Source organism: Pterocles gutturalis, unplaced genomic scaffold (assembly GCF_000699245.1).
Source record: "Pterocles gutturalis isolate BGI_N339 unplaced genomic scaffold, ASM69924v1 scaffold27197, whole genome shotgun sequence".
NCBI classification, from domain to species: Eukaryota; Metazoa; Chordata; class Aves; order Pterocliformes; family Pteroclidae; genus Pterocles; species Pterocles gutturalis.
In genome coordinates, this window is record NW_010113621.1 from 1 (window position 1) to 13255 (window position 13255).

At 40.9% G+C, this 13255-nt stretch overlaps 1 protein-coding gene across 1 annotated transcript in view; it reads right to left on the bottom strand.

Annotated features, from left to right (window-relative positions):
• Positions 1-4216: 4216 nt before the first annotated feature.
• GPATCH2L (G patch domain containing 2-like) overlaps positions 4217-13255 on the bottom strand; it is a 26097-nt gene continuing 17058 nt past the window's right edge. The window contains exon 8 of the mRNA XM_010074580.1: positions 4217-4343. Within this exon, the coding sequence (XP_010072882.1) occupies positions 4217-4343 (127 nt within the window). The remainder of the gene's footprint in view (positions 4344-13255) is intronic.

Here is a 13255-nt window from a genome sequence, read left to right on the forward strand (position 1 = left end):
CTTTAAGTTAACTTTAACCCACGACAAACCCCAACAAGCCTGCTTCTGTACATCCAAAACAGTGAGTCATTCCCGTACAACCACAACAACACAGCTGATAACAGTACATTACATATTTTACCTCTAGCCCATCAACTTCCTCCATCTGAAGGTCGTATGAAACACACACACAAAAAAGAAAAGTCCTTACACTAATAAGCACCACCAATAATACACAATGGGACTCTCACTACCAACCTCCCCATCTTTGCTCATAGAAAGAAAAAAAGCAAAGGACTTAAACAGGCTTCTTGCTACTGGGTGCCATCACACCATGACAAAAAGTGAATGCGTTAGCAAGAAACAGGAGAAGGAAAATTCACCAAATTGCTACTACTCATCAGACTGTTCTCTGATAAGCAGTTTCAGAGGCTGCTAACTGGCACCTTTTAGAAATTATTATTTTTCACAAGCTAAGTGTGAATACATGCCAAGGCAGACAAAAATCTATTTATGCAGATTTTTACCCCAGTCTCACTGTGATACCTGGACAGGATATGAGTTACCATGTGCATTGCTACATATATAGGGAACTGGATCACATAAACAGTAAAAACATCAGTGTAAAACTGCGGAATTGTTCACCATTTATTTCACAACCATGTATACTTGTGGCCTATTCTGAGAAACAGAAGACAGACATGAGAGTCTTCATCAGGTACCCTTAAAAACAGAGAATAACTAACATGAGAGTAACATTTTATACAGCATTTTTCAGGCAAGCTCCCCTGTGCCACTGGAGACATTATTCCAAATCTATTGCACCGCAATGGAAAATAACTAAAGACAAGGACACTACCAATGCCTTTTGATCACTCAAAGTTTGAAGGACCTTTACAACTACTGACTTTCTTCTTCCCTGGGCACTGGTTGGTCATCACTGAGTTGGATGAACTGGTCTAATCCAGTACAGCCAGTCTTTCTTTCTCCAGATTTCCTTATTCTACTGCCAAACTTTTGTTCTTACCTGGTGAAAGCCTCATGCTTCATGGCTCACACACTGTTCAATTGTGTAGTGTGGAAACCACTAACTTTCATTCTCCATCTCTCTCAACATTTGTGTAAGTTTGCCCAACTTAATTTTGATAACAGTCAGTTCCTGAAGTTCAAATGAATTCTGAATTTGCTACCTACTTTTTGTTGCTCTCAACAGCCAAGCCTTCTTATAAAATGCTGTTCTCTAACAGCTATCTCAGTGATGGTATTTAGGCCAGTTAGCCTCATAGAGCAGGATTACTAACAGAAGTTTAATGCTACAACAATACAATAGAGACCTAGGCACTTCTGCTGCAGTAATGCATTGTTTTTGATGTTCATACAAGGGTCTCTGACAAAAGATGCTTTATTAGAACCAATAAATACTCACATCCATAAAAGTACACAAGAAGACATGGGATAAACTTAGTTTGCTTGGCTCACAAATAAACATATCTCTAGCTCCCTTCTCTCACTTCTGCAGCTAGAAGGGAGATAGCATCCACATCACTAATGCCTATTATTAGCATCTTCTGATTTCAACCAAATTCAACTCAAAACTTTCTGTGGATGGTGGCGGGGTGAGGCGACAGGGGAAGATTTGTAGCTGCATGTTTAAGAAAGAAGCTAAATTCATCACAATGACAAGGGAGAGTGTTGGCAGAGATTTGAGCTATTTATTCTTTTAGGAAAATCCTATAAAGAATGACACGAGGAAGCCTCTATCTGCAGTCTTGTTCATCACGCTGGTGAGGAGTCCGATAACAGATGTATGCAGTAGCGTGATTTAGTGCCGGGAGCTGGCCCCTGATGTGTATTAATACAGCAGCAAAGCGGAACAAGCCCCTCTTCATCACTCATCTCTATAAAAGAGGTGGAATCTGAGATGGCCCGATGTTCAGCAGAGCAAGCCCATTTGTTCTGCTGACTGATGGAGCCAGCTCAGGCTGTGTCCTTCACCTCCATGGGGCACTCAGGTTGCAAAAAAGAAGATCACTGAAGCAGGACCTGGTCAACAAGTGAGACAAGAGCAGTTGTACTCAGCTAAGGAGCTATTTAAAGGTGAAGAAATTCAGCGCTCTGTGTGCCTGGAGTGACAAGCATGGGCCTGCATTCTGATTCACCTGTGTTTCACCTTTTACAGAAGAAGTAAAACACCACAATCGTAAAAAGCCTCTGCAGTGAGAAAATAAGGCTGCCATGATTCCTCAGCTACAGAAGAATCCCAGTATAAGCCATTTATGCAGGCGTGAGTAGATGCATGGCAAGGGAGAAAAATCTATTTCTATCTCCTCAAAGTCTAACAAGTATAAGAGTCTTCAGCTAATTCTACATTACTGCAGAGTAATCCTATGTATTTCTTTAGGCATTAGTAATTCCACAGTCAGATCACCTTTGACAGAAATAATATCAGATTTCAGAAGTTTCCAAGTTACATGCCCATGTTGTGTCCCAGCTGCAACTGCTGTAGAAAGTCAGCTAGGACACAGCTTGTTACCCAATCATAAAGGTTTCTTTCCACAAGTCAGTATTGTAGCAAACCCTACCCATAAATGTTAACTTTGCTGAGGATATTTCTAAACAGGGTCTAAAGCAGAGATCTTTACCATTTCTGACCATTAAAGACCCTGCAGCACTTTTCTCTTGATAATGAGCACAAGCATCCTATCTGGATTCCCTCATTTCTAAAAAAACCAAAAAAACAAAAAAACAAACAAAAAAACAAAAAAAACAAAAAAACCCCACCAAAACCCCCCACCAATAAACAAACAAACAAACAAACACCCCCCCCCCCCCAAAAAAAAAAAAACAACCTCCAAAACAACAAAACACCACCTTTCAAATCTCTGTGCTACTTTCCAGTGCTGAGTTCCACTCCAATGAAGATTCAACTCTTCAAAAACTGTTCACTATACAATTTGCCTAGTCAGGTAAGTCCAATTTACATAATAGTTTGAAACTTGTAGGCATAGAAATAGAAGCTCTCCCTATTGAAAGTGACCAGCAATGCAGTACAGAATACACTCTGAACAATAAATAAATGGACAGGCAACAGGAGACAGAGAGACACTAGCATTCATACCAAGAAAACCTAGTATCCCAGAACTAAAATTCTGTGGCTACCGATATATGATTTTACTAACCCTTTCACTACGAAGTCTGAATATCCTAGCATGGAAGACTCAAAATTCAGGAAATAATATCCTAAATAAACAGTCAATAACAGATGACACTTTTGCTGAGCAACAGATTACTACTTTAATGTTCTTGTCTCCTCTTTTTTTAATACAGAACCTTTCAGACAGTCTGTAATCCAAATCTGCAGCCTGGAAAGCTAGCACAACTTTCCTCTCCACTTCATTATTCTACTGTCTATCAATCAGCCCAATGAAGAAATCCAAACTTCATTCCTCCTATTAATCATCAGTTCCTTTGGCCTTCCCCATTGTTTTCACATCACCATCAGCTTACCCACTGCCTTGTTACTGGATAACAACAATATTTTTTTAATAAACTAGTTGGAAGAACATAGGTCACTTGATAGTAGGCAAAATATTTCAAGAGGGGTTAGGGTGAGAGGTCAGAAAGAAGTCTCCTAAAGCTCTCTGTGTTCTGCAGATTAAAACCTTTTCAGATTCTGATGAGTAATCAATCACCTTCCAGAAATATGCCACACTAAAATAATCCAGCATTTTAATCATTACATCCCCAGAGCAAGAAAATGAAAAAAGTTACTATTTTCATCCACAAGAATAAGACAGCTCCCAGGGAATGGGTGGTCTCACCCAGTGATGACAGAAAAATTGTTAGATTTCTGCTCCTGTGAGAGTGTCTAGAAATACCCTGAAAAAGGGCACCAGAGCCACCAGCTAATGTCAGCCCAACACTGAAGGGATACACTATGTATACTTATCACCTCCTTATTACCATGCACTGCGTAATTTAGGAAAGGTGGAAATAACACCTTATGAAGAAAAAGATTATTACCAACCATACAGTGAAGCACTGTAAATTATATTAACTTACCATAGCTGCATCATCAAAGATTCGTTTAGTAGGCATCTTTTGATGCTATGCAAAAAACACACGATGTCCTCTCTCACACACTGCCTTTTGCACACACATTTAATTAGTGTCAAATCAAGGTAATGCTGTTTTTTACTATTGTGATTCTGGCACTTCGCTCAAGAGGGACATGACTTTAGAAATGCTGGCACACACGTAAATCCAGGTTACCTGATGTTGGGCTGGACATGGAGGCTGCAGCTGGCTTTCGTTTCCTCTTGGTGTCCCTTGAACATGGTAGTCCCAGGTGTACATTTGCTTGCCTATAGAGAAATTAAAACAAATTAAACTCTGTAGCAGTTATGTTCCTGTAAGACTCTGGCCAATCACCCTCCAACTCCCACCTTCCCCATCTGTTTATTAACTAGTAGGCAGCACAAATCAAAAGCTTCTCAGGGAAGCTTTCCTCACATTCTTCGTTAATATGCTCCCATTTCTTTTAAGAGCTCAAGCACATAAACTGCTCAGAAGAATAATTATTTGATATCCTTTAGGGGATCTGGTTTTGTATGAACTTTAAAATAACTCTTTACATAAGACGTGATCAAGCTATGATATGACACGTGTCCTACCATTTCTTCTATAAAGCATAAAAAATGTCTGCAAGATTGCTCTTTAAAGAAACCATGTGATTTTTGGTCCCTTATCCAGAAATTATTTTCCAATCTATTTAGCACTGTAGAGTCATCTTAGAACGTGCCTATATTCCAAATGTCCACGCACATTGTTTCCACTACAGTATAAGTTCATAAAGTTAGGAATGCAAAACTGTCTCATGCATGTTCAAAATTATGATTTCCTTATCAAAGTGCTGTGGAAACAGATGAATCTGGCTTACGGAAATACAGTCTTACTGCACCTGTAAACCATCTGAAAGGCAAAACCTGTCCCAGTCATACCAACAGTTAAGTCTAAAGCCTACTGATGACCACTTCATTTGCCAGTTAAGAAGAAAGCTGCATTATCGCAACTGACTTGAACTGAGCACTCCTCCAAGTTCTAGATGTAGAGGTAGGAAGAAGAAGAGAAGTTTAACTCAGAAAAGACAGTCTTGGAAGCAGACCAGGGAACTTTCTCAAATACAATCCATAATGAATACAAATGCATAATTTAGCAATGACGTCGAGTTCAAATCCCTGCTTTGTCTGAGGCAACAGTTTCTTTGGCAAGGTCCTTGGTCAGTCACTGCATCAGATCTGATGCGTAAAATGCAGAACTACAGTGCAAATAGAATCCATTAAAGATTGTGAGGTGCTTACATGGTGTAAAGACTGGAACCATATAAATTTTGATGATTAAGTGACGAAAAGCTTCTGTGTCTTTAAAACTTGTTGTTTTGATTTAAAAAAAAAAAAATCACAAAAGTTTAACAGACACATTTATCAAGTACTGAAATCTTTTACAGATAACAAAAGGAAAAATTCATGGCTTCATACTTCCATGACAAAATCTATTTCCAATTTTTAAAAAAAAGCAGCATATTTATAATATATATAATTTTAGATGCTGAATGTATGCAAAACCAAAGCACGGCATAGCTATACAGAACAGTGTAGGGAGCAGAAAAAAAAAGTCCTATACCAGCCAAGACTATAAATTGTTTGAATGCTGCTGGTTCTACCTACTTACCCGTAACAAATGCGCAACCAGAAAATAAGAAAACAATATCTACTCTCCTGTCTTCTCAACTAAAACTCAAAACTTCCACATGAAGTCTACAAGATCTGTCATCTAAATCTGGCATTAAGGAGTAGTTTCAAGAATTTTTAAATTGTACTAAGTTTCACTGACAAGACAATTTTTTCAAATCACAGAATCATATCATAGAATGGCCTGGTTTGAAAAGGACCATAGTGATCATCTAGTTTCAACCCCCCCCCGCCATATGCAGGGCCACCAGTCACTAAACCAGGCTGCTCAGAGCCACATCCAGCCTGGCCTTGAATGCCTCCAGGGATGGGGCATCCACGACCTCCCTGGGCAACCTGTTCCAGTGTGCCACCACCCTTTGGGTGAAAAACTTTCTCCTAATCTCTAACCTAAACCTCCCCTGTCTGAGTTTAAAACCATTCCCCCTTGTCCTATCACTATCCACCCTCGTAAACAGTCGCCCCCCCTCCTGTTTATAGGCTCCCTTCAAGCACTGGAAGGTCGCAATGAGGTCTCCCCGGAGCCTTCTCTTCTCCAAGCTAAACAAGCCCAGTTCCCTCAACCTTTCTTCATAGGAGAGGTGCTCCAGCCCTCTGATCATCTTAGTGGCCCTCCTCTGCACCCGCTCCAAGAGCTCCACGTCCTTCCTGTGCTGGGGTCCCCAGGCCTGGACACAGTGCTCTAGATGGGGCCTCACAAGAGCCGAGTAGAGGGGCACAATAATCTCCCTCTCCCTGCTGGCCACCCCTTTTTTAATGCGGCCTAAAACACAAAATCTGGGAACACATATTAATATAACCAGACACAAGTCTCCTGAAAACATGAACTACAGGCTTTCAAAAACACCAGCACACCTACAGACTGCATATTCAAATCTTGTGTTTGTACACATAAGTGGCTAACCTCTAAGTGACTTTGCATTTGCTAAAAACTGCTTTTGTACATGATGATAGTGGCTATATAGTATTTTTGCACAGTTCTACCACGCATTCAAAACATCTAGGCACACATAACCCAAGGAAAAGATACGTCTCAATCAAGGGGAACTTCGGTTTTTATTTTACATCAGTGACATGGTATTAGTTTACTAACTCGATGACTACATAATTATATGTAATAATCCAACTCATTTTATCACACAATCATAATAATAAGGTTCTCTTTTTAATTTTTTGAATGTATACCAACATTAGCCAGCTGATCCTTGGCGGAGAATCACTACGGACTAGGAAAGAAGTATGCACTATCATTTCCAAGAGACTTCACGCAATTTTTCCCAGTGCACAAATGTTACAGACAGATTTTGAATAAGAGCTCCTGGCTCTCAGCTTCATGCTCAAACCATATCTACCCTTACTTTATGATTACACAGGGAGTAAAAAAAAGAAAAATGAAAACAGAATATGAGAACCTCAGAACCCCTTCTTGTAGTGAAAATAAAGGCAAATCATACTCCAGCTGGAGACTAATAGAAAGGACACTGCATCTAGCAGCCCTGCCTCTTAACACACAAAGGCTCAGAGGTCATAAATTGTCTCTGCAACATGTATTTCGTTCAGGTTTATCCCTTATTGATCACCCACACTTCAGTTAGTAAATCAGGAACCTATTGATTACTCACTGCCTCTGACTGACCTGGTGGTAAAAGTGTCAGTTTCAAGTGGCTGGTGTACTTTAGGGGCACCATAAATCTGCATATAGGGAATCTCCAGGTGGTAGGTACCTTGGGAGAGAGAGGAGCAGAAGAATGGAGGCAGAGATGACAGTCATCATTAAGACACGGACAGAAAGGGTGTCTGATGTATAATTTACGGAATATGCGGGGTTTTGGTAGATACCACACTTTTCAATCTAAATTTCTAATCACTAGGTCAAACACAGGTGCTTTATCAGTAAGAGTGAATTGGTGAATCCCCGTTTAACAGCAGACTCCTAAGAACACCACCAAAGGGAAAGCCAGGTCATGGGTATGCACAGCACACAACATTAGAGTGGACAGGCTGAACTACAAATTGTGAAAGTATCGCTGACAAGCTGCAACCATGAAGTAAGTTTTTCTGACAAAGTCGAATTTTAATAACTCTTCTGAACAGTTTAAAAATTACTCTGAAGTAGAATAGAACAGGGCTGAGAGGAAAGCCTGACAGAAAATGCACATTCATGCATTGTCACAAGCCCTGCTGCGAAGAAGTCTGAGGCACAGAGCTTTGTGAAATGAAAGATCCAGGCCTAAACTGAGAAACTAGAATGGTACTTACTCTGCCCTTACTGCCTTTCAACGCCTTCTGCTAGGCTTCTCTACTTTCTTCAGAGTTGCACAAACAGTAATGAAAAAGTAATTGCCTTTACTTTTGGTCTATGGTTGGTCGATCATAAGAAAAAAAAAAAAAACAAAGTTGCAGTGCTCAGTCACAGCTGGATCTGCTAGGAGACCAGAAATTAATGTGAAAATCTAGTTTACACTCTAGAGAGGACTGACATTCTAACCTGGGAAGAGAAAAAGCAGAATACACCTGGATGGACAAAGCAGGATCCGAAGTGCATCTACAGTGATAGCTGCAATGCATGCAACTCACACTGCAGCCTCTCACTGCCAGGAATCAGTGAATGAAAAACTACATACGGATAGAAAAAATGGTTTTATAGGAAAAAAAGTCTATAGTGTCTTCCTGACAGTGATGTTTTGTTTTTTTTTAATCACAATTAGCCGGGAAATATGGATTTGTCCCTTGTTCTTAACATAGTACTTAAGGTACCTGATTCTGTATGCAGGTCATGCTAGAGAAAAAGCAGGCTTTGCTATGCAGAAAGCTGAGATTCGTTGCTGTCTCTAATGTGGCAAAAGTAATGCTTCCTTTCTTTTCCACATATTTATTCTATTACTTTATTTTTTTTTAACTATCTGTAATTGCATATACAGGACTCCTATCTCACTCCTACAGTACAAGGTGACCATGTGCTGGACTACAGGGTCACAGGAGCCTGCCACCATTTTACATCTACCACAGGGTTTCAACAGAAAATTAGGATTGGCAGTACAATCTGTGGAAGACAATACAGAGCACAAGCAGACACCAGCCCACAAATAACCCTACTGAACAGCATCAGGCCCCTGAAACCTTCCCCACCTGTGAAGAAAAGTCTAGATTTTAAAGCAATGTTCACGCTCTCAAAATTCAGAGTAATAAACACCTCAGTCTCACAATGGAGGTCTCTGAGGAAACTCTACAGAGCTAACTGTGACAGTCTGTGGCCCTCCTGGAGGCAGGAGGCACATCGCACACTTGGGGGTTTATGCCTCTCACTGCAATCTCACATCATCCAGCTTCTCTGCTGACTATCTTTATCCTAACCCTGTCCTTGGAGGAAGCAAAGCACTTGGATTATGTAGTGAGAAGCAGCCATTAATCTACTGTCATACAAAGTAGGGATGCTATTTTCCTTATGTTACAGTACATGTTCAACAGAGACACCCTTCTAGCAAGGATACTGCTATGAGAAGTCCACATAACCCAGCTGTAGCTGTTGTGATGCTAAATTCCCAGAAAACACAGGTCAAATATAAGGCTCTCTCTAAGCCCTGAAGTGTTACCTGAGGCTGCTGATGGTGGCTTCACAAAATTAATAGTAAAAGCAGAATTCTTCCTCCTCTTTGAGCTAGCTGGGCACCGAACATAACGGGTGTAGATGAATACAACTTGCTCGTCCAATCTGCACGCAAAGCTCCCATGCAAGCAAGTGGTTCTTGCAATCACATCACACAGCAGATATTTCCTGTGCATAGTAGAGTCTCCTCTGCCCTGCAGAGCCTCATGGGAAAGCTTCTAGAGCAAATTTTCAGACTCCAAAATCACTAACATGTCAGCTCTGTTCTTAAATCACCTGAATTTCATAGGTCTTCATGCAGCAGCAGTCTGTTCCCCAAGTAAGCATTCCAATGACGTAGGAATTCCATTCCTAAAAGTCTGTGTGTGGCAAACGCAAGCGAACACATTTTATTCTAGTTTTCCAGGTAAGCATTCTAAGCAGAGGCCATGTGATCCCACATGTTACATTTTCTATTTTCATACTGAATCACATGCTATCTGTGCCAGAAAAAGTTTTTATATTTGCCAGAGCTGCTGAGTACACAGATTTGATAATGGCAACATGCTTTATAGGCAAAGGAAGCAATAGCACGTAAACAAAATTCTGAAGCCAAGGGGAATTTATTTTTAACTCCAGAGAATTAAGATTCACCAAAATGGGAGCATTAGGCCTCAGACAACTGCATGTGACGCTAGGTTGATAGCTGCTGTTCACTGCATGCCTGTCAGAAGAATTCAGTTATATCCCCAACGGCAATATTAGCCAGGCTTTAGCAAAGGAAGACATGAAAGTGCTCCAGCTAAATGGAAAAAGAGTTTTTTAAAAAATAGGGAGAAAGATGCGTGAAGTAGTTGACAGGAGACATTTTTAAATAAAGACAATTCCAAGAAGATGAAGATGTGTGGATAGGTTGCATGGAATGAACTGTATTCTGTCCTGGTCAAATGGTACAGCGTGAACTTGTGAACATCTGTTCACTCCTTCAGCTGCCTCAGGAAAGGCCTGGCATTGCAGGCAATCCCTATACTGCCCCACACTTGGGTAAAAGGTAGAAATGTCAGCATCTCTGCACAGATACAGAAGAGAAATAACAAGATGTACTTTGATAAGCATATTTCCAGAGCTGGAACTAGAATTAGAGACATTCAAGCCTTTTCACTCTAACAGCACCACCAAACGCAGGGTATGGAGCAACTGACAGTTTACTAGGAGATGATCACTCACCGCTTTTTAGATCTTTATCCTGCATTCCAGGCAAGATGAGAGACTTGCTTCTAAATCTAATTAAACTCTAGGTTTACAGTTAATATTAACTGAGAGTACATGCAAAGCGATTTTCTTCAATTCGTCTGTACTGTTCACAGGTCTCTCTTCAAATCCCCCACCTTCAACATCCACTTGCCATCTGAGGTCCACTTTTCCTATGACATCCAGTGGGAACATTTAATTGAGTTTTTCGCCCATAACTCTATTTTCAAGACTAGGCAAACAATAAACAGCAGTAGGGACAATTTATCTTCTACCTTCCTCTCTTATTCTACCTGCTATTCAAACTCCGATTGAAGGGAACATTGACGCTACGCTCTTCTGAAACTCTTACTCTGCCTCAAGCGAGTAACATTCCACCAACCAACAACTATAGCATCTTCCATTAGATAGAGCCATTGAATAACCAAATAACCAAAATCTAATAAGATATTCCACCTGAGCCTGTAAAAAATCCTCTTAAGGAGTTCAAGAAGAAAATTCTGTTCAGACCACTCCTTTCTCCCAGAAGGGTACATGGGGAGAGGGGAAAGAGGGGAAGGATCACTTCGGCTGTCCATGCAAGTCTCTACTTGGTTGCTTTTAACAGTCCGCATCGTCAAGCCGAAACCCTCACAGACAAGACATAAGCCAAAACCCTCACAGACAAGACATGATTAGCAAATGCTTTGTGCTCTTAAAGGAGAGTAATTATAGGCATGTGAAAAAAGGAAGAGATCCCTGAGGTACTCTTCCTTGCACGCCTCCCAAGAGGCAGCAGGGCCATTAAAAATTCCATGATGAAGAGGAAAAACAGCCTGGGAACAGCCAGGAGGCAATACAGCAAATTAATACACCAGCTGTCCCTCGGGAGGACTGTAGGAAAGCAGAAAACTCTCCTCGCTTCACAAAATAAAATTATACCACTAATGATAACAGTCACCATGCACACAAAACAGCTTCTAATGATGGGCATGAAATTCCCAGTGCCGTGCACACACTTTGAATGAAATCTCTTCTCATCACAGACATAAAGCAAGAAAGGTAATCTTGGTAGTGTACAATTTATACAGCCTTTCAAACACGACTTCCCAAGGAACCTGCCACATAGAACCTCCTCCTTGACACTGAAAAGCCTTTCTTGAACACCCTCAACGGTGCTCAGTATTCTGGCCTTCAGCTCTGTTTAAACAATGCACTAGGTTACCAGTCTTCCAGATGAACTGCACTTCCAGATGAACTGCACCAAAATCCACCACTGAGACAAAGAAAACATCTCACGGGAGAGAAAAGACTCCACCTGGTAACTATACTCCATTGGACACAATTGTGATAGCAGAAACTAAGCAGAGAGAGGTAATTTTGCATGGCATGGTGGGCATCAGGTTGAAGAAACTGGATGTCCACAACATCAAGACATTTTCTTCTCTAATACATTCCATATCATTCTCAGGGGATTATTCCCTCCTCCCCTCCCTCCCCCCCACACCATTCTGACAAATTTCTGAGTAGAGTTTCTCCAAGATGAGGCACAAGCTGTTAGGAGCTTGCTAAAGCACAAACTACTGGAATTTACTCCATCTGTGATGAAAAATGAAGATGTTAACTGGGGCAATGTCTGAACAGTGCTTACAGAGACCACCTGAACCTCCTGTAAGAAAATGGACTACTAATAGGCTTAGCTCTTGAAGCACCTAAAGAACAATTACCGTCAAGGAACAACTTCCTTCTGTGCACTTGGCAGCAGCTTTACATAAAGCACTGAAGAGTTCAATCCTTGCCACATATCCCATTCATTCTTTCCATATCTCTTTCTCCTATAAAGATTCTTGAGCACATTTCACACTAAAATAGGAACTACCTTCTCAGACTACAGGCACTTAAAAAACACAGCCACCCCTGGGGTAGGACAGCTTCTCTGCCAACATTGAGTAACAATTCATCAGCGATTATGTTTGTCAGGACACCACTCACTTGTTCATTAAAGGAAGGAGCCAAGCATATATTCATTCTTCAACTAGACTACATATTCATCAAAACCAAGCAAACATGACCCCCTCCAGGTTTAGAAATCCCTTGCCATAATCAGTAGCTTTAGAAAGGGCCTTCAGTGATTATCATACTGGTAGAGATTTTGCCCCGTTTGAATTTGTGAGCAGGATTTTTCTAGCTCTCCTTTCTGGAAGACAAACTTCTGTGGAGCACTAAGTAAAAAACTCCAGGCACAAGAAAGGTTATTTTAGCTATAAATTAAGAGACTGATCAGTCTTGCTTCACGAGCACAAAACATCCCCAGACCAGGGCAAAAGCACAGAAAGGAATCAATTTGCTGATGCACAATCTTCTGAATTCTTTTCATTCTCATCAAGTTGAATGTTTAAGGCTGTTTTCTTCCTCCCCCCCCCCCTTTCCAGCTTTAACATTCTAGCTACAGCAGCATGAGGTCATGGTGCGACATCACAAAATTCCCTGTGGAAGCCAGTGGGAGGAGAGGCTTTGCTGGGTGGGTTCCAAGCTTTCGTTCAGACACATACAACCTCAGTACATTTTTCATGCTCTATTTGCTAATTAACAAGGGAAAGAAAACCACGAAGCTGAAAGTCCAGACGTTTCTTTCAGATTTGGTCCTTTGTACAAGCACATAAGTAGAATTGCGTCCAAGCAAGGCTCTCTCTCTCCTTGCACAGGGAAA